Genomic DNA, 22,473 nt, shown 5'->3' with positions numbered 1-22,473 from the left:
CAAATTGTGGAAGAAGGGAATGAGCTTTCCTTGAAATCCTGACAAGCATGCAGGTCCACAAGCACCCACCACCTGAAGGAAGCCAGGATTTCATTAGGCGCGCTGGCTGTCCAGTGCAGACTCATGGCAAGGAGAACCATGAATGTTCTTGTCTGGAAGTGTGTACCACACTTTTGGTTGGTGGTGGGCACAGGCGTCCACTGTGTGGGCTTGTGTGTAAAGCTCTCCTCATACTGACATTTTCTGACTTCACATTTCATGACTCACTTATAGACTCTAAAGTTATGTGCATGATAAGTCCATATGACAAGTACTTAAAATATTTGAGCCCACCTGATTCCCCACTCAGCCCTATGAAGTGGTAGATTAGTTACTTATCTTGATGCTGTGACAAAATACCTTAAAAGAAGCAACTTATGGAAGAAAGGGTTCATTTCCCTTTACAGTTGAAGGGCATACAGTCCAGCATAACTAGAATGCAATGGCAGCAGGAGCATGAGGCCCATTGCAGCTACAGCCAGGAAGCAGCAGATGCTGGCACTCAACTGGCTAGCTTTTTTTTTTTTTTTTTTTTTAAATGCAGTCCAGGACACCAGCCCAAGGAAAAGTGCTTCCTACAGCTAGACTGGTTCTTCCTACTTCAGTTAAACTATCTACATAAGCACTCATAGACATGTGCACAGAGGTGTCTCTTTGGTGATTCCTGGTCTTAACAATATTAACTATCATAAGTAGTTACAGATGGACTCAAAGATTCTAATTCCCTACCCAGACTAATGGAGAGTAGGGAGTGACTGAGGGGTTTGGGTGTCAGAACTGACAGCCATGTCTCTTACTATCTTCCATCTACCAAAGCACAAAGTATAAAAACCCACTTATCCCTGATGTCCTTAATACCTGTGAGTTGCACTCCTCTCTCTCTCTCTCTAAAGGAGGTTAAGGGAGAAAATACAGTCAAGATCTGGAGTGATGGGCCGTGTTAGTAATGGAAGCTTCATAGACTCTGACCTGGGGGACAGAGTTAGCACTCATTGGATGAGAAGACGTCACCAATGCATAGCAGGACTGTAGCACACACTGTCTAGAGAACAAGATTCTTTCTGTCCCATTTGAATATATCTTTCGCTATTCCACTTACTTGCCCAGAGGTGAGACCCTGTAAATACTCTATGTAAGAGCTTTTTTTTTTTTTTTTTTTTTTTTTTTTTTTCTGTCTAGTTTTGTTTGGTTGGTTTGTTTTAGACAAGTCTCTACATAGGTTTGGCTGTACTGGAACTCACCATGTAGGCCCGGCTGGCCATACCTCTACCTCCTAAGCACTGGGATTAAAGTCATTCACCATCACACTGGCCTCAAACTCATTCAGATATAAGTTCTTATATTTAGTATTATTTTATTGACATGAATGCCAAAAGAATCCATGTACAAGAGTGACCCTTTTGCAAATTGTGCTGTGACAACTGGATTGCCATATATATAAGATACTGATTTAGACCTTAAATTCACTCAGTGTACAAAAATTAGCTCGTTGTGGCCATTGAGATGGTTTAGTGGGTAAGGACATTTGCTGCCAGGCCTGATGACCTGAGTTTGCTCTCAGGAGCTACATGGTGAAAGAACATGAAAGGCAGGGAATCTACCACATGCCAGAATTAAACTGGTTAACTCTTTTGATGCAGGTACTGCTGTCTTCCTAAATCCAGTTTACTCCTTGCAATTTCCTTTGACCACACATTCTAAACATTAATATTTCTCTTTACACTGGATTTAACAATTGTTTCATTAGAAATGTTTTGAGTTGGAGAGATGGCTTAGTGGTTAAGAGCACTGACTGCTCTTCCTGAGGTCCTGAGTTCAATTCCCAGCAACCACATGATGGCTCACAACCATCTGTAATGGGGATCTGATGCCCTCTTCTGGTGTGTCTGAAGATGGCTACAGTGTACCTACATGTATGAAATAAATAAATAAATCATAAAACAACAAAAACAAAAAAAAAACCACTCTAAAAAAACAATCTTTTTATTCTATCTGAATATTTATTTTACTAAAATACATTAGATCAGCTCGTTGCATGGCTTATACTATATTCAGAAATTATGAATTAGATAAATTATCTTTAAAGATAATAAAATAGGGGCTGGAGAGATGGCTTAGCGGTTAAGAGCACCGACTGCTCTTCCAAAGGTCCTGAGTTCAAATCCCAGCAACCACATGGTGGCTCACAACCATCCTAACAAGATCTGACTCCCTCTTCTAGAGTGTCTGAAGACAGCTACAGTGTACTTACATATAATAAATAAATAAATCTTTAATAAAAAAAAAAAAAAAAGATAATAAAATATCTATCATGCTTTTAAAAGTTCAGTCACTCTTGGCTATGTAATAAACAGAAGCTGTTATCTAGCTCAAGACCACAAGGATTTTTGCCTATATTTCCTTCACAGAGCAAGGTCATAGATTCAGACCCCCCTGCCCACTCACTCCCTTGAGACAGGGTTTCCCTGTGTAGCCCTGGCTGTTCTAGAACTAGCCCTGTAGACCAGGCTGGTGTTGAACTCAGAGATCCAAAAAGAAACACATTCAAATAACAGCATTTATGGAAAGCTTCAGACTTCAACTACCTGGAAAGAATAAGACTCCCTTAATTTAAATACTCTAAGTCAAAATAATCTTCCATTTGAAAGATGATAATAATAAAAAAGCACCAGTCATAAGTGGAGCACATGCCAGGGCTACAAAGACTATCGCAAAACAAACATTATTTGGAGTGAGTTTCAGGGGAATCAGGGCTACATAGAGGAGATCTCTCTTTCTCTCCGTCTCTCTGTCTTTCTCTCAAAAAAAAAAAAAAAAAAAAAAGCAGAATGGAGAGGCTTGAGAGATGGTCCAGTAGCAGAGGACCTGAGTTCAGTTCCCACCCCCACCCTCATATTGAGTGACTCACAACTGCCTACAACTCCAGTTCTAGGTGATATCATATTCTCACTCGCTCCCATGAGCATCTGTGCTTGTGTGCACATAAACACACAGAGACAATGTAAAATAAGGGGTTTGAGAAGGAGCTCAATGACTAAGAACATGAAATGCTCCTGCAGAAAATCTGAGTTCAGTTCCCAGCGTCCACATCAGGCAGCTCCAACCACCTGTTGGCTCTAGCTCCAAAGACAGTACCCTCTTCTGTCTTCAGCTGGCACTGCTCTTATGTGCACCACCCTTCACATATACACATAGTTAAAAATAAAATCAGAGCCAGGCGATGGTGGCGCATGCCTTTAATCCCAGCTCTTGGGAGGCAGAGGCAGGCCGATTTCTGAGTTCGAGGCCAACCTGGTCTACAGAGTGAGTTCCAGGACAGCCAGGGCTATACAGAGAAACCTTGTCTCAAAAAACCAAAATAAAATAAAATAAAATCAGAGATATTATTGGTTCTTTTGGGACTTAGAGTAATAATAGGAGGCAAGGTGACAGTAATTTAACACAGTCTGTTTGTCCTGCTCCTCCATATTGTGGATTGAACCTAGGATCATCTACATGCTAGGCAAGTGCTTGACCACTGAGTTACTCAATGTTTTTAAGCTGTGAAGAATATTAATACAGGATAAAGGATTTTATGGAGAGAAGACAATTTTAGAGTTAACAGTTCTAAAGTTTATTCATTAGGTTCTCTGTATAGTGTATATTGTTAACATAAATTTAAGATAATAAAGCTGGCATGGTAGAACACGTCCTTAAACCTCTGACCTCTACTTGCATGTCTGTATCTTGTCCACCCACATACATATAAAGTCAATCAGAATACAGACTTTTTATGGATTAGAGGACACATCAAAAGAGTGAAAGGACAACTGCTGGCATAGGAGAAAATATGAATAATATTTTCTAGTTTATATAAACAATGCTAAAAAATAGGTAAAGGATTTGAATAGATATTTCTCAAAAGAAGGTATAAAATAGACAATGTGCACAAGAAGAGATATTCACCACCACAAATGGTTAAAGCTAGTGAGATGGCTCCGTGGGTGAAAGCTGGTAAAAGCAGTGCAAGAGAACCAACTTGTAAAGTCTGACCCTCACACATGTGCAGTGACACAGGGTGCTCACACATAGCATAGATAGACACATGCACACATAATAAAATACATTAAAAAGTAGACACTTTGAGAGGTAGACATAGTGACATACTCTTAGAATCCTAGCACTTGGTAGACTGAGTCAGGAGGATTGCCACAAGTTCAAGGCCAATCAAAGATTCTGAGATAGTGAGACCCTGCCTCAAAAACAAAACAAAACTCCAAAACCATAGTGAGATACCAGTTTGTACCTATTACGATGGCTATGATTTTTTTTTCTAAAGGAAATTTAGTAGTAGTAGTGATAAATGTAGTCCCTGTTACTTGGGAGCTGTGGCAGGATGATAACTGGAGACAAGCAAGGTAATATTACAAGACCCCCATTAAGAACTAAAAAAGGCAAGAAGCAGTGTTAGCAAAGTATAGAGAAAGCAGAGCTCTCATCCATTGCTGGAAGAATGTAAAATGGTACAGCTGCTATGGAAAGCACTATAATGATTTCTCAGAGAATAATGGCCCACTCTTTGTATGTACTCCTAGGTGTTATTTAACATAAATGAAACATGACTATTAAAAACTTGTACTGATATGTCCATATTATCATTGATAAAAGCCAAAAGCAGAGGGGCTGGAGAGATGGCTCATTGCTCAAGAGCATTGTCAGCTCTTGCAGAGGACCAGGGCTCAGGTGGTGGCTCATAACACTGGTAACTCGATTTCCAGGGCATCTGGTTCCCACTTCTAGTCACCTTGGCCACTGCATGCACATGGTGCACAGACATACATGCAGGCAAAATACCCATACACAAACTAAAGTAATAACATTAAAGCCCAAAATAGAGACAACTCAAATGTCTATCAACTGATGGGAGGATTAACAGAATGTATCCATATCTAGCAATACTGTTTGACCTTATAAAGTATGAAATGTTAATGCTGCTGGGCAGTGGTGGTGCACACCTTTAATCCCAGCACTTGGGAAGCAGAGGCAGGTGGATTTCTGAGTTCAAGGCCAACCTGGTCTACAGAGTGAGCTCCAGGACAGTCAAAGCTACACAGAGACCCTGTCTCGAATAAAACAACACCCAACAACTGCATCTTGTGTGCATTTGGATAAGCTCTGTAACGGTCAGACTGATGATGAATTACTAGTTTCCTATGGCTGGCATAGTAAATACTGCGGACCCAGAGGCTTTGGTGCAAGTCTCATGGCTTTGTCTGTGGAGAGTCTCCAAGGCAGTTTGCCCATACACAGCCCTAGCATGGTCCTAGGTGCCCAGTACTTGGGAGATGCATGAAATGTATTCTGTCTGTGAGAAAGCTCTGTAACTAATTGCTTTCTGTGTCCCATTCCTCTCTCTTGGTCTATAGAGCTGAGTTGAACCTTATTTAAGATTGTCATACTGTAGGCCAGGCATGTGCTGCTGGGCATCTCCGCATGCTGTGTCTACACCCCTGGCTCTAGGAATCGGGGTTTTTTATTCTTTTGTCCCAGCCTATGTGTGGAAAAGACTTAGGGGACATGCTTCTATGCTTTGTCTATTGTGTCCTGGGTCTAAGTAAACATAGGTCATTCCTTCTGAAACCTACTCCTTCCAGGCATGTCTTTCATGGTGGTAGGAAAAAAAAACCCTGCCAAATTATTTTCAAGATAACATGAGAAGATTGTACCAATCTTTAACAGAAAGCACTTGCCTGGCTCTAGGGTTCTCTTCCACTGGTCCTTGGCAATTTCATTTCCATTCCTGTTTCTTCAGCCCCAAATATCCCTTGTTTCCCACTCACCACAAGATGATACTTTGGATCCTAAGCCTCCACAGATCTCTGTTTGTGGAGATTTTGTTCACCATTCTCTTTTCAGTCAGAAATTGATGAGGCATTGGAAATGTACCCAGAACCTCTTGTTGACAGGACCTCTTTCATTTCCCTCTCTTCCAGCTGTGCCTCCTTCCTCACTCTGACCCTACCCCTTAGAGATAGATTTCTCTGGCTTCCTCTTCTTACTCTATGCTGATTCCTTTCGTTGGGAAACAGTGAGAAATGGAGTCTATTGAAAAGATAGAGAACAGCTGAAGATTTGTATACTCACTCAGTCTATCTTCACCTTTTATCTTGTTTTCATCTTCCTATCTTTGTCATCTCGTCATCTCTAGGTGACTCTGGAGAGCAGTCATACAGAAGAATAGTAGATACTGAGGGATTTTCAGTACAGGGAAAGATAGATGTCATGGGATTGTAAACCAAGCATCTCTTTGTTGGCCTCAGTATAGACTCATAGTAGTAATTTCCCTACAACACTGAAGTGAGTGTCCTTAGATGGACAGAAGATAGTCAGAAGAAGCAAGCCCCACTGGGCAGTTTCTGGAATGGGACAGCATAGATAGGGCCTGTTCAGGCAGTGGTCTTCATCTGTCACATTTGAAATGTGTTTGCTCTTTCTCTCATCTGTGCAACTAACAGAAGAGCATTCTCAGTCATCCCAGAAATTTTAGAGAGCTTTGGAGAAGGAGGAAGGACCATATCTCTCTTTTGTAGCATTCATGCAGATTTGTGTGTGCATATCTGTCTCAGCAGCAGGGGAAAGGCTACTACAATGTTGTCATAGAAAGCAAATCACTCACATACCAGTAGTGTATGCTTGTGACGTTGGGCTGAGGCTTTGGACACGACAAGTTGACTGCCTTGTAAAAAGAGGGTGCTGCCTGTGCCCTTGGGTTTTGGTGAGGGGGCACAGAGTCAGTGGCACTGACTCTGGGAGCAGGTGTGAAACACTGCAGCAAGCACATATGAACACTGCTACAAAGTTCCTTTAATATCCGCCATCTGTGCCCCATTGGTCCCCAAAAAAGCAATTTTTTCCAATTGTCTGGCATTGTCTTTATCAGCAATTTTTGGTGTCTCAGGTCGTCTTCAATTAGGTCCTCCTGCAGGAGATGCCTTTGTGGCTGCACGGCCCCTGGCATTTACGTACCTACAAGAGGGGACTTTCTTACCGCAGTGCTCTGTACATTAGGGTAGAAGCCCTCTACACCCTTCTTAATTTGTGCTTCTCAGGGGGAAAATCATTGACAGCTCCCCTGCGAGAAATGGATTCCAGAGGAAACCAGTGGTGTGAATAGCTGTGGTCATCTCAGGCAGTTTCAGAGGCCAAGGCTTGAAGGATGAAACTCAGCTGGATGGCTGGGCTATCAAGGGCTGGCAAGGGAGAGTCACTTGTCTTTGCTTCTCCATTTGGGATTAAAGTACTTGTGTTTTTACTTTTAGGATGAGTATCTTTCCCTTGTGGCCCGACTCATTATCCATTTCCGAGATATTCGTAAGTATGAGTTTTTATTTCGGGATAATTGTGGTTGCTTTGACAGGCCTGTTTTGTGACTGTGTAGTAGGGACACTCAAAGTAAGCCTTAGCACCTGAGTTAGAACATTGCATATTTGCTGCTTCAGGATTCCCTACCTTCCTAGGCCTCAAATGTGGGACTCAAAGTGATTAAAGTGGGCTGCTTTTCTCACTTATCCATTCCATCTCCTTTGTTAAGATTTAACATTTGCCTCTGGGGAGCCCTTAAGTAAGCAGTTTACCTTGTAACAGGGGTTTATTCCCTAAAAGTTGATTTGATTAATCCTAGGAGGCCTGAACTGTGTGTTTCTATGAAACTGGAAGTTTTTAAAGTTAGTTCCCGGGTCCCTGCTCCCTCTCTTTGCTGTGCTGAGGGTCCCCTTACTTCAACTCTTGATTCCTCTGATTCAGTGAGTACTATTGTGGTGCTGTTAGCTGGCAGGCAGTTCCCTGACTTTTCAGATGTGAGTTGCCATAACCTCCTGGGGCAAGATTCTTGGCACACTTATGTTAGGCAGAGGTATACAAGGGTTGGTAAACACTGAGTTCCAATTTACAGTGCTCCTCCCTGTTGTATAAGCACTAGACAGGCTTATTTTGATGGCCTCATCCTAATTCCTGCATGGTTTGGGGACAGAATATAGGTAGTTGTTGCAGTCACAGCTTCAGTGTCAGGCCACTGAGAGCTCAGTGACCTTGGCTCCACACGACCTTTTAGAAAAATATTATTTTATTATTTATTAAATTATGTGTTTGTCTGTGGGGGGGTGGGTTACGCGCATGTGAGTACAGGTGCCCATGGAGCCCAGAGGCAGCAGGTGCCCTGGATCTGGAGCTACAGGCAATTGTGAGGTGCCAGGTATGGGTGTTGGGAACCAAACTCTGGTCTGCTGCTAGTGGAGTGCATTCTTAGCCAGGTGTGATGGCTCAGACCTTAAGTCCCAGCACTCCAGGAGGCAGAGGCAGAGGCAGTGTAAGTTTGAGGCCAGCCAGAAATACACAATGAGATCCTGTCTCAAAATAAAGAAAAAGAGCAATTCATGTTCTTAAACAGTGTCATAGTGTCTACTGTTCTGATAAACACATGACCAAGAGTAACTTGAGGAGGAGAGCATTATTCTGTCTTTCAGTTCCAGGTAACATCATTATTGAGAACATCAGGGCAGGTACTAAAGCAGAAGCCATAGATGAGTCCTGCCTACTGGCTGGCTCTCAAGACTGGCTCAGCCTGCTGTCTGCTGTCTTAAAGCATCCAGGACCACCAGCTCAGGGGTGGCACTGTGCATAGTGAGGTGGGCCCTTCCATATTAATCATCAATCTCAATCAAGAAAATGGTATCACTGGTTTGCCCACAGGCCAGTCTAATTGGGGGCACTTTCTCAATTGAGGTTCCTCCTCCCAAAACAAAACAAAATGACTACCTTGTGTGCCAACTTGACACAATACTAGCCAGCACAAACGTTGAACTGTCTCTCCAGCCCAATTCCACAGTTAATTTTTTACCACAATGGCCAGCGAGGTAGACTCCATAAGAACTTAGGACATGTAGGGGAAGAGAAAGCCTTAAGAGAGTCTATACAGCAGTCAGCTGGATCTCCTGGCATGGATTTCCACGCCCAGCTCTTTAGGATGGTGGCCTGAGATACACACAGCCCACAAGCTCATGTGCAAGGACTAAGTAGGAGGCTCCTGACCACCATTTGTTTGGGTACTCCTTCTGGGAGACAAGGTTCGTAGCCTTGAGCAACTTTAGATAGCAACTTGTAGGTTGCCTCACTTAGAAAATGAGATAATGCCACAATAGAGTGACCTGAAAGTGGGGATGCTTGAGTTCTCTCTCAGAGGTGTGCTTACAGCCCCAGCCTGGGTTCCTATCACTCCTGTTTGTGATTCAGGATCTGAGTCCTGCAAGAAAGGAACAGCTCAGAGTCTCCAAGCTCAGGATGTACTAGCCTTGGGCACAGCTCACTGAGATGGACCCCAAGTTTCTTTGCCCACGCTGCTTCCAGACTCCCTTTGTATGCAACAGTGCTAGGAATAGGTCTCTCCTCTCTAGTTATTAGGGTACCAGTGGCTCCTTGGGATTGAGGCTCTAGATTCTGTTGACCTTGTTTCTATGTAAGGTCAGCTTAGTTTTAGCCAATGACCTCTGGTCAGCTACCTGCAGAACTGACCTACCCAGGGAAAATGTGTGTTCATGCAAAACTGTTTACTGCGGTTTTGTGTTTATGTTTCTCTGTAGATAACAAGAAATCCCAAGCTTCTGTCAGTGGTAAGTCTTCCTTCTGAGGTACAGTTATTTCCAATCTCCAGTATGGTGTGACAGAAATGAGATAGTGCCTGTGTGCATGGGTCAGCTACATATTGGACAGGAGCATTCCAAAGATCTCAGGTGTGGTGGTACTGATTACTGTTTCGCAGCATCTGCTCCACAGTCTGAAGGCAAGCCAGTGCTTTTCCATCCTGTTTTATTTAGAAGGCTTTGCTGCGTTACCTAGGAGAACCACTGTGGCATAGTATAATAACCCATAGTATTTTGTCACACATAAAAGCTGTGGGAATTCACTTTCTCTATTTCACTCATTTGGGGGAGGAGGGTGTGTGTTTTGAAACATGTTCTCTGTATGTATCCCTGGCTGTCCTGGAACACTTCATTGATCAGGCTGGCATCAAATCAATAGAGATCTATCTCCAATGCCTACCAGGGGCTGAGACAAAAGATGTGTACCACTATAGCCAACTGTATTCACTTTCTTTTTGTTGTTGCTTTGGTTTTTCTGTGTAGCCCTGGCTGTCCTGACACTCGCCCTGTAGTCCAGATTGGCTTTGAACACAGGATCCACCTGCCTCTGCCTCTTGAGTGCTGGGATTAAAGGCATACACAACCATTACCCAACATTTTCACTTTCTTAAGTTACAAAATTGTTTATGAGTTCAGAAATCTTTCTATTTTAATTTCAAGGTTTATCATATAAGGGAAATTGTGTCCATTCAATTGAAACCTGGACTTTGCTTTCTGAGCTGCCTTCATAGGATTTGCCAATCTACTCTGGCCAGCTGATCCTCAGCCTGTCAGAAAGATTGTGAGGTTCTGAGAGAGAGTGCTTGCCTATCGTGTGCAGGGTACTGAGCTCTGTCTGCAGAACCACCACCATCAAAAAAAAAAAAAAATCGCATAGACTGTGTAGCTGTGCAGCCTACCCTAGACCTAGAGCTGTAAGTAGCCTAAGCCTAAATAGCTCCCTGGCCCAGAACTGGTCAAGTGCGTGTAGCCTGGAGAATGCCCGGCTTCTGTAGTGTTGAAGCATAGGCTCATTGGGCTCGACCCAGTTCTATGACCAGCCAGGTGATACCTGTCTATAGGTAATTGCTGTGAGTTTAGACTACTGTAATGATGGCATCTGACTCCTTGTCCTTAGTTGCGGCATTGCTCACTGAACTACAGCTGCTGTCCTGAGGCTTAGTGGGCATGGCTTTGCCCCTTAGCACTCTGTGGAGCCTTCCCATACTCCTTCACCTGCTCTGATATTCTGCTTCTGGCCTCAGATCTGTGTTGGAGTGGTGCGTAGGCTTAGATTTTCAAATCCTATTTTAATAAGGGTTCTTAAACACTTCAGCCTTCTTTCTAGCCCACCAACCAAAGGTAGAAGAGAAAGATGGTTTATAGGACAAGGGCGATGTGGCCCTGTTTAGAAGTAGTTCTCTGGGGCGAACCTGTTTTCATATCGGCAGTCTAGTCCAAAACATCAAACACGAATCAGTAGTGGCAGTGCAGTACAGTCTAGTACAGGCGGCAAGCACCTAACACAAACCAGTAGCAATGACTCAATCCAGAAGAAAACACAAGACTCAGCCAAATTGGCAGGAGTCCTTTGAAGTGGCAAGAAGCAGCTGGAATGCCACAAGAAGCTCTATATGAAGCCACAACAAGCAGCGATCAGTGAAGACCAGCAAAGTGTTGCAAGGCGAACCAATGCAAGAGCGAGCGCCGTCCACTGTGTATTGGGTTAGACTCATGCATATCATACATCCTCTCAAGTGTCTGCCTCAGCAAAACAGCCTCTCACAAGACAGTTTCTAGAAAAGCATCTCACGATACAACTGAGTCTCTAAGGAAACCCGAAATTTCTACTTCAGTGCTGTTCTAGAGAGACCCAGGTGCAAAAATGCTGCATGGAGTCTACTTGTGCTCTCCCTAGGGAGTGTCTGCCTTTGCCCTCTGCTTCTCTAATCTAGCCACTTGTTCCTGCCTGCTGGAAATAAGGGCCTCATACTTTGGTGTCTCTGGAAGTCTGTTGTGGGCTTACTCTGTAGGAGATCTGGACAGAGAAGAAGAGTCTGGTTGCTGGTTGAGCTTGAGGGCTCAGCCCATCTTCAGTGCAGCTGTGCACGTCACAGGGCTCCATTATAATCCACATTAGAACACTGACACAGGCTGGACTGAAACATGGAGTATGCTCTCTGGTTCTGAGCCTCATGTTCCAGCAGTTCCAAGTCTTGGGCCCAGACTTGGGGAATTTCAGGCCTCTGGCTCCTACTTGTTTGGGAATTTGAATGGGTCAAGCACATAAAGGGGAGGGGGTCCTCTATGTCCTGGGAGCCATTTACCTGTGAGATTACTCAGTTTGGGTTCCTTTCCTCAAGACATTGTGCCCTTGTGTTCCCACAGACCCCATGAATGCACTGCAGAGCCTTACTGGTGGACCCACCCCAGGAGCAGCTGGGATTGGCATGCCTCCTCGGGGCCCAGGACAGTCCCTGGGTGGGATGGGTGGCCTTGGCGCTATGGGACAACCACTGCCCCTCTCCGGGCAACCACCCCCTGGAACCTCTGGAATGGCCCCTCATGGCATGGCTGTGGTGTCTACAGCAACTCCACAGAGTGAGTACTACACTCCTTGGCAGGTGACACTGCATGCTATTCTTGTGCTCTCCGTGTTAATGGGAAAAGTGTCAAGGAGCCCAGATAGCTCTGTTGTGGACAGCAGGTATTGCAGGGGAATGCTCTAAGCCTTCTCTAAATTCAGAGGAGTAGTGCTTACCTGCCTGCTAGCTAAGGCAGTGATGCTGAGGAGAAACTTGGTTATTTGTAAACTTGTGGGTTTTTTCTTTGCTTAGGGTTGTTTTGGTTTTGGTTTTTAGAGACAGGGTTTCTCTGTAGCTCTGACTGTCCTGAAACCATAGACCAGCCTGGTCTTGGACTCAGAGTTCTGCCTGCCTTTGCCAACGGAGTGCTGGATCAAAGACTTGTGCCATCACCACCAGCAAGGTGTGTTTTATCAGTAAAATAGGAACTATTGTTAAGGTTTGTGGACACAAATAAGTGAAGTATTTGTACTCTATGCCCCGGTGGTGTGCTTGAGGTTATGGTACATGCGACTCCTTTTATCCCGTGGTCAGTCTGGGTTGTGCACTGCAGTCATTCATTCATTCCTCTGTTGGGTTCCTCTGTCTTGAAGGAGGTGCTTCGCCCTCCTCACTTGTAGCCTAACTTTTGGCTACTTTGTTGATTCTTTCTTCTTCTACCCTTTCCCACCCCTTTTTCAGCCCCTTAACACTAAGTAAGAGAGAAAGAAGGATAGAGGTGAGAGAGAGGCAAAAGAAATCCCAGAATAAAGTCAGGAATAGGAAAGGGGCCAACTTAGACTACTTCCTGCTGATTGGAGGCATTGAGTTCCTTGGGTTAAGTTTGATTTTCATCATCAGGATGTCTAATTCCTTCTCGTTGTACATATGACTTGACAAACAGCAACCAACAGCATCCAACCAGCAGCCAGCCACCTGTGGAGCTCTAGCATGTATTTATCCTCTGAAAAGTTCCCTGGATTCCAAACACCATATGCTTGAAAAAACTATCTGCAGCTGCCAAAATTATACCTCTGCTAGAGCACAAGGCAACCCGTAAGTCAGCTGCTGTGGACAGTCTGAAGCGGCCCCAATCCCACACCTGAGATCAAAATGAAAGCATATTCCCTAAGTCTGAAGTGGCCCCTCATCCCACACCTGAGATCAAAATGAAAGCATATTCCCATATTTCTGTGTTTTTTTGAAAGAAACCAAAATTCTCATTACACTATACCTCTCTGTATTACCTGCCCTGATTTCTACATACTGTTGTCCTGGCTGGGACTTAGGTTATAGTCAGCTACATGGGTATAACCTATACCCATGTATAGGTTGTTTGTTTGTGGCAAGGTCTCACTATATAGTCTTGGGTGGCCTGGACCTTGCCATGTAAAATCAGGTTGGCCTTAAACTTGCTCAGTGCTGCTGCCTCTGCCTCCTGAGTGCTGGCTGTTTTACAGTAAGAGATTGCTTTAGAATGTTGGGCTTGGAGTGCTCATGTGATCTGTCTTGTAATCCACTCCTACGAATTTGTCTTAAATAAATGATTTTCCAGAGATTTGGCGGAGAGGCTATGGTGTCCTGACAGTATCCTCTCTCCATCTGACCTTGGCCCACATCCTGTTAGCATCCAGGGCTGGCCTATTGGGTGGCTCTGCTCCACTTCTACATCCTATAGGACTCTGTTGACAGCTACTTTCCCTTTCTGCCCTTGGCCCTTGCCTCCTAGATTCACCTGAAGTACGTACCAGTGGCCTCCTGCTCTGTCTTTCTTATGCCTTCTGCAAGCACTTTTATGTATTTAGCCAAGATCAGGTCTTCAAGCAGTGTTACTAAAAGATCAGAGCCTGGGTCAGAGATTGTGCCAAAAATAGAGGCTGCCGCTCAACTCAGTGTTAGAAAACCTCTAAAGTCATCAGGGCCCTGGGTTCAGTCCCCAGCACTGTGAGCAGGGGAGGTAAATTTGGAAAATAAATTAAAGTATTGGTAAGAAGAACTTACTGCTAAGCCCAGTGATCTGAGTTTAATCCCCAAAGACCAGATTTTAGAGAGAACTGTCTTCTATAAATTGTCCCCCCACCTTTACGCGTGTAAAGCCACTGTATGCATGTGTCCACCATTAAATAAATATAAAAAAATTTTAAAGTATATTAATAATTATATGTAATAAGTTGAAAATTATTCATAAACAATAGAAATAATTTATAAATTTCAAAGCAATAGGAAAAAGCAAAGTAAGAAACAAAGCAACAAATAACCAACGTATAAAGTTCAGTACAGTTATCAAGATAGACCCTTGAAATTCAGAAACGCAGCAGCTGGACGGATGGCTCCGCAGTCAACATGTACTGCTCTTGCAGAGACACAGGTTCTGTGGACTGGCTCACAACTACCTGTGACTCCAGTTCCAGGGGTCCAATACCTCTGATTGTGCAAACACCTGCATTCATGTATAACACCCATCCCATGCACACATAATTTAAATAAATCTTTAATACAAAACAGAAAAGCAGAAAGCTTAGCAAAACGACAGAGAAAGGCTTGGGATGTAGCTCAGTGGTAAGCTTGCCCATCTACTGTGCATGTCCTGCATTTTCAACTTATAGAGGAGGGCAGAGGAGAAAAAGGTAAAGCTGAGTTGAAAATATAAGTAGTCATAATGAAATGAACTTAGCCGTGTGTGTGTGTGTGTGTGTGTGTGTGTGTGTGTATGCGTATGTACAGGTGTATGTTCATAGAGACCAGAAAAGGGCATTGGATTCCCTGGAAATGGAGGTACAGACTGTTGTGTGCTGGCCACAGCAGGTGCTGGGAACTGAACCTGAGTTCTCTGCAAGAGAAGCTGAGCTCCCTTATTTGTTTGTTTTAAAGATCTATTTATTGTTATATGTGAGTACACTGTAGCTGTCCTCAGACACACCAGAAGAGGGCGTCAGATACCCATTACAGATGGTTGTGAGCCACCATGTGGTTGCTGGGATTTGAACTCAGGACCTTCAGAAGATCAGTCAGTGCTCTTATCCTCTGAGCCATCTCGCCAGCCCAGAGCTGAGCTCTCTTAACTGCTAAGCCATCTCTCCATCCCCAAGTTTTTCTATAAAAGATGAAAATAGATCTGTTTTATTAATATTTTTCAACTTATTACATATAATTACAAATGCAAAGCTTGTTACTATACTTTTTAAACTTTTTACACTTACTTGATGGTCCACATGCATACAGTGGCACACATGAAAAGGTCAGACGACAACTTATAGAAGACAACCCAAAATGTGGGTTCTGGAGATTAAATTCAGGTCAGGCTGAGTAGTAAGTTCTATTACATTTAAGAGACATGCCTGTAGTGTAAGAACTAGAAAAGTATGAAAATAAATGGTAAAGATGTATTAGACAATTACCTAAGTCTCATAGGTAATGGCTAATTAAGTAGACAAAAATTGGTTCATTAGAAAATGTGTTTTAGTTTTCTTATGTGTTTGAGTGTTTTGCCTGCATGTATGTTTGTGTACCATATATGTACCACCTACTGCCTGTGGGAGACAGAAGATTGCATCGGTCTCCCTCAATTGCTGTTATTGATACAAGCAATACATGTTCTTACTGAGCCATATATTAGAAAAGATTTTAATGATGTAATGAATAACTTAATTAAAGTACAGGATGGAATAAATGTTTATAAATATAATTATGAAATAAGCCTCAATAATTTCAGAGTATTGTGGTCCATATTTTTTCTGAGTATCAGAGTTAGAAAAGGTAAATTTAAGAGTTCCCAAACCTACCAACAGTGGCTAAAAGAAATTGTGACAGCAGTGTTAGTGATGGAAAGACAGTCATTCATGTATTTCACATAAGAATGTAAGTAAAATTGTTCTTTGAAAATGAAGCATGTGGGAGCTGGAGGAATGGCTCAGTAGTTAAGAGCCCTTGTTGCTCTTGCAGAGGTATAGTTCCCAGCACCCATATGGTGGTTCATAACTGTTTGTAACTCTGGGCCCAAGGGACCTCTTCTGCCTGTGGTCACTGCACACATGATGTTTACAGCCATACGTGCAAGAAAAACATCCATACACATAAAATAATAATTAATAAACCATTAAAAGTTAGGCATACAGGGACTAGAAATCTGGCTCAGCAGTTAAGGGTGCTTCTTATTCTTCCAGAGGACCTGAATTTAGTTATTAGGCAACCACATTGGGTGGCTCATAATCACTTACAACTCTAAATTCAGGGAATCTAGTGGTCTTTTCTGTCATCGGTGGGCACCTATGCATATGTGGCATACATGAATACAGACTTACACATATATAAAACAAAGCCTATAGCTCAACTGCTACACTTTTGGGGGCATTTATCACAGAAGAATGAACTTTTATATGAAAACTCCATGTGCAAACCTTCATAGTTTTATTTATAATAGCCTGAATCTGCTGTTTCCTCAGATCTTGCACCATGTAAATAGTCAGGTTAGGAAGTATCCATACTGTGATTAAACCATTTGGCAAATAGAGGGAAGGAACTACTGATGCCACCACTGCACCTGGGTTACCAGAAAGTCATATGGGTGGGTAAATGCCAATCACCAAGAGTTCATACTAGCCTCTTTTAAAAATTATGGTTTTGCTAGGCAGTTGTGGTTGCACGGACTTTATTCTCAGTACTTGAGAGGCATAGCCAGGTGGATCTCCATGAGTGTGAGGCCAGCCTGGTCTACAGCCCAAGTTCCAGGTAGCCAGGGCTATACACTGAAACCCTGTCTCAAAAAACATTATATACACACACACACATATATTTACATACGTGTGTAAATATATGTGTGTGTGTGTGTGTGTGTGTGTAATTTGGTTTTTTGAGACAAGGTTTCAGTGTGTGTGTGTGTGTGTGTGTGTGTGTGTGTATTTTTTTAATCTGTCAGCCAAGGTATTAGGTACTAGGCTAATAAGCTAGCCCTCCTTGGGCTGCCCCGCAGGTGGAAAAGGTAGATCCTAGCTTAGCAGGAAGGGCTCTCAGGTGGGCTCTTGATTTTATAGCACATTTGTAAAAATCTTATTTATTTATTTATTTATTTATTTATTTATTTATTTATTTATTTGGGAGGAGAGTATACATGGCACAGGTATGTGAGGAAGTCAGAATAAAACTTCTGGGAGTTGATAGTCCTGAGACTTAAGGTGAGGTGCTGAGGGTGTTGGAACTATTGAGTGTCTTACAATGATGGTGACTGAACCCATCCAGATCCAGTTGTGCTCTTGTCATTTTAACCACTGGGCTAAGTGTACAAAAGATTTCTGCTATTTTTTTCTATTAGCTTTATTGAAATACAGTTCTTATTTGCTCATTCAAAACTCACCTCACTATTAGTGGCTTTTTGTATGTTCTTAAGTTTACAGCTGTCATCCTTATCCATTCTAGAACATTGTTATCACAGTACCTCAAGCATGGAAGTAGCCCAAATGTTTATCAACTGGTGAATGGATGAATAGACCAAATATGGGGGTACAATAGAATGTTATTTAGCAATAAAAATGCCAATGAAGCTAGTACCCTTCCACAATCTGGGTGTACTCCATAGATGCTATCCAAGCAAAAGGAGTGCACACATGCTCTCTGATGCTATTGTGTGCAGTGTTCAGATAGCCATACCCTTAGATAACAGTATATTATTGCTTTCCAGAGGCTGGATACTTTTGGTCTATCCAAAAGACTCACTTGGCCCTTTTCTACTTGATTGTTAGAGAGTAATCCATGATGGTAAATTCCATAATCAGCACAAATGACACTTCCTACTTGACCTGTCTTCCTCTAGTATTGTGTTTAGCTGTCACAGATAGCTTTGTCAGTAGGCAATGGCTGTTGCTGCCTCCCTTGTCATGTCGCTCTGGGACACCTGCAGGGTGGCACAGCCTAAGTCTGGATGCCCATTCCAGCTCAGCTGCAGCTCCAGCAAGTGGCATTGCAGCAACAGCAGCAGCAGCAACAACAACAGCAATTCCAGCAACAGCAGGCAGCACTGCAGCAACAGCAGCAACAGCAGCAGCAGCAACAGCAGCAACAGCAGTTCCAGGCACAACAGAATGCCATGCAGCAACAGTTCCAAGCAGTAGTGCAGCAGCAGCAGCTTCAGCAGCAGCAGCAGCAGCAGCACCTGATTAAGTTGCATCATCAAAGCCAGCAACAACAGGTACCAAGTTCTCTTGTCACTATACTGGGCCTTAGTCCTGTAGTCCTTGAGCCTGGGAACAAGTGTCACCCAAGGTATTATTAGGTGGAAGGCTAAGCTAGCCCTCCTCCTTGGGCTGCCCCACAGGTGGAAAAAGTAGACCCTAGCTTAGCAGGAAGGGCTCTCAGGTGGGCTCTTGATTCTGTAGCGCAGACCCTCTCTATGTGTAGCAGGGTCTATAAACAGTACAGATAAGCTAATGGAATAAAGAAGGAGGCAAACACTCTAAGACTTGAAATGCTTGAGTTGTGTTCCTGGCACATTCTTTTGAGGACACATATAACTCCTCTTTTGTTTCTTATTTGGTGTCAGAACTAAAATAATTAGTAGGACAGTAGTATGCCACACTAGAAGTGCTGCTTGTCAGAAGTTGTTTGATCCTTCTGTGTTTTGTAAGCAGAATCTAGACATGTTCATATCCATTTTTCTAGCAAGTGTTGATTGAAGGAAAAAAGCCCAAGGAAACTTCCTCCATTTTTTGGCCATCCCTGGCTTTGGAATCTCCTTTTCCCGTGCTAGCTGTTGATCTTTAGCTTTGCATGTGTTCCTTATAGCCCATCCCCATGAGGGTCATACTTCTGACCACTGCTGACTACTCCAGGAGAAAAAGAGCCTTTCTATAGAGGTACAAGCATCTGCAGTTGCCTGAACTTAGGCCTCCCTGCTGTAGGTGTGTGTCTATTCTTCCTGGACCCTCCTTGAGCCTGTTTCACTTGAATTATCTTATGTGTGAACCAGCCTTTAGTGGCCAGGACACAAGACAAATTTGGTTTGTTCTCAGTGTCTAGAAAACAGCTATTGTTGGTCTAGAGGACTTAGTCCTGAATATGCCACGTTCCTTTCACAATATGAGAGGCCATCAGGCCAGCCTCCACGGAGGATGAGCTTATTTCACGTGCCCAGGTCTCGTTCGGTCAAGGCTAGCATCCAGGGGTGGAAATGGTCACTGTTATTATTTTATCTTTAGATACAACAGCAGCAACTGCAGAGGATGGCACAGTTGCAGCTGCAGCAACAGCAACAGCAGCAACAGCAGCAGGCTTTGCAGGCCCAGCCACCAATGCAGCAGCCATCAATGCAGCAGCCACAGCCTCCCCCTTCTCAGGCCCTACCCCAGCAGCTGTCACAGCTGCATCATCCACAGCATCACCAGCCACCACCTCAGGCTCAGCAGTCCCCCATTGCTCAAAACCAACCACCACAGATCCCACCACAGTCACAGAGCCAGCCTTTGGTGTCACAAGCACAAGCCCTTCCTGGACCGATGCTGTATGCTGCCCAACAGCAGCTGAAATTTGTGAGTACCCAAAGCCTATGGTGTAGCAGATGCATGTCTTAAGGTGCTGTGTGTGGTTGGCAATTTCTTAGACCCTTTGGATGTAGGTAGCATGTCCTTTATGCACTGGCTTCAGGCATCCTTTCCTGAGCTGGTCTAAGCTTACAATGATTTCAGCAGCATCTGCTGCATGTCTGCTACACACAATTAGGTTAAGAGGAAATCTCACCATGTAGGAGGATATGCTGCATCTGCCAGCTATTCCGTGGATTTCTCTTTCTGTTGATACCAGGGGATGACCCTGGGAACTTCATGAAAACTAAACATGTGGACTACTATGATCTCCAGTCCCAGCCCTTTTAGCCTCATCATTACTACATTTCTGAAACAGATAGTCATATAAAACTTTATTTCCTGCCTCATTGTGCATCTTGATTAAAGTCAGTGTCAAAATATTTACAGAGAATGAAATTTTGCCACCAAACTTCGTTACAATGAAAAGCAACAATTTGAGCATCTTCTCTGCTCTCTTGGTTTTTGTGGTCTTTTCTACCTGTGATACATTAAGAGACATGGTGACAGGGACTTCACCTGAGCTAAAAGTCAGGGTGAAAAGGGGTCAGCGGGCGGGGTTGTGGGTTGCAGGAACATTTACTGTTACCCAGAACCAGCCTACTGGGACCAGAAACTTTGTGTGCTCCTTGGCAGACTGCCTACTAGGATTGGGCCTGGAAGCTTGGAGAGATGTAAGGAGAAGCTCCCAATGTGGATCTGGCCAAGGTCTGCCCTGTCCCTGTAGTAGTGTCTCCACATGGTACTCCCATAGTGATGTGTGTTTCCTCTGTCTTCCATTGCCTAAGGTCATCTTTCTAGCTAAGCTATCTGCTAGCTGGCCAGCCTGCTTTCCTTCACGGAGTCTGGGCTCTTGGGGACACTTGTAGACTGAGCTGGCAGGCTGTATGCTCAGCTTTGGAAGTTGTTGCTTAGCTGGTGATTGCAGTTGGTGTATATGAGAGGGCTGTCTTCTTTCTTGTCAGGACTGGGGAGGTGGGACGTGGCTGATAGGCTGGTATGGGATATTGGTGACCAGGCACAGCTTACGGTGTCCTTACAGTCCTATCCCAAGAGGAAGCTTCTTGTTTAAAAAAAAATTTTTTTTTTTTTGGGTTGGGGGAGAAGAGTTTCATGTGTGCCACAATTCGAGTATAGAGTTCAGAGGACAACTTTTCAAGAGTCAGTTCTCTCCTGCCAAATGAGTCTTAGAGCTCATGCCCTCAGGCTTGGTGGCAGGCACCTTTACCCACTCAACTATCTCAACAGCTCTGTAAGTTCTGTTCTTAAAGGTCCCACACTGGTAGTGAGTGCTCTGCTCTCTGTGCAGATGGTTCCAAGTTGCTTTTTCCTTCCTCCTTCAAGGTCCGTGCTCCGATGGTGGTCCAGCAGCCGCAAGTGCAGCCCCAGGTGCAGCAGGTGCAGCCCCAGGTGCAGCCGCAGGCAGCAGTGCAGGCAGCACAGTCTGCCCAGATGGTAGCTCCCGGCGTCCAGGTGAGGGCCTTGGGAGCCCAGGGTTTCCTGAGTCTCTAGCAGGTGCATGCTGGCCTATGCATAAAGCTCTGTGGAGAGTTCTCGTTGAATTAGAGGTTAAGTTGATAAAGTATAGGAATCTTCTATCGCTTGGACACATGTGTACACACACACACACACACACACACACACACACACACACACACACCCTGAGGCCCTCAGGGTGGTTGTTTCTGCTTGGTCTAGAACCTATTCGTTGTCTAGTGTGTGTCATTTCTGTTTTTCCTTGGGTATCCTCATCTTTCCTACATTATAGCACTTGGAGGAAGATGCTTTAGAGAAGAAAGCTCCAAAGTTTCATCCTACTTCAGCTTCCCCTGGGGCCTCAACACAGATGGCTGAGCTCTAGGGCAGCTCTTTAGAAAGTGACAGGAACAGTAGTAGCTATCTTTTGATGCTCTGGCATGTGCCACAGCAGGAGCAGGGAGAGAGCATCCTGTGCAAGGAAAGCATTTACATACAACGTCCCTATCACTGACAGTCCATAGCCATTCTCTGCATAGCAGATGTCAGTGCGATGACAGCCTGCAGGAGGCCTAGGCTACCTTTTCTTGGTGTCTGAGGAATTGGACATCTAGGGTCCCTGTAATTTGTGTCAAAGATATGCTTCATCTTTGTACTGCCATAATTCTTCCCATCATGTGGGCACACTGAGAGTCCTGATTTGGGGCTTAGTTAGGAGCTATGGCAAGGCTCTTGATGGATCCTATCCAGAGAAAATGCTATGACTACACTGTGTACCCTCAGAAGGCCTGCACTGGCTGGCTCATGAGCTAGGTGAGTTCAGTGTCTAGGTGCATGGCAGCATGGGTTAGGTGCTTTAGGATGTGTCAGACATTTTATTCCATGGAGGAGATCCCCCCAAGTGTTAGATCTGGGATGAGGAAAGATGTTTAGTCGGCCTCTTTTGTCACTGTACTAGCTGACCTGGGTCCAGGGCTCCTGTGCTACCTATACACGGAGATATAACCTCATGTGAGAGCATGTCATGAATTTCCTATGTCTTGGGGAGGCTGAATACTTGATGGGATTCCAGTCCATTTCCCGTCATCACTGTGTATCTCAGGCTTCTGCTGGCTTCTTCCATTTGTACTATGTAGAGAAGCTGTGGCTTAGAATCAGCACAGTAGTGACACA

General features: G+C 44.0%; 1 protein-coding gene across 15 annotated transcripts in view; it reads left to right on the top strand.

The window, feature by feature from the left end:
• The window catches only part of Med15 (mediator complex subunit 15), a 71,740-nt gene that overhangs the window by 30,106 nt on the left and 19,161 nt on the right, over nt 1-22,473 (top strand). For 5 of the 15 annotated variants that reach the window (NM_001040683.2, NM_033609.3, NM_001285884.1 and 2 more), the window contains 6 exons: nt 7,338-7,389; nt 9,654-9,683; nt 12,081-12,293; nt 18,184-18,437; nt 19,444-19,773; nt 21,169-21,297. In NM_001040683.2, coding sequence (NP_001035773.1) covers nt 7,338-7,389; nt 9,654-9,683; nt 12,081-12,293; nt 18,184-18,437; nt 19,444-19,773; nt 21,169-21,297 — 1,008 coding nt within the window. The remainder of the gene's footprint in view (nt 1-7,337; nt 7,390-9,653; nt 9,684-12,080; nt 12,294-18,183; nt 18,438-19,443; nt 19,774-21,168; nt 21,298-22,473) is intronic. The other 10 variants (NM_001358404.1, XM_006522783.3, XM_030249349.1 and 7 more) reach the window with 4 other exon arrangements.

Source organism: Mus musculus, chromosome 16 (assembly GCF_000001635.26).
Source record: "Mus musculus strain C57BL/6J chromosome 16, GRCm38.p6 C57BL/6J".
Lineage (NCBI taxonomy): Eukaryota > Metazoa > Chordata > Mammalia > Rodentia > Muridae > Mus > Mus musculus.
Note: the sequence above shows the minus strand (reverse complement) of the source record. Positions and strands in the feature narration are given on the sequence as shown.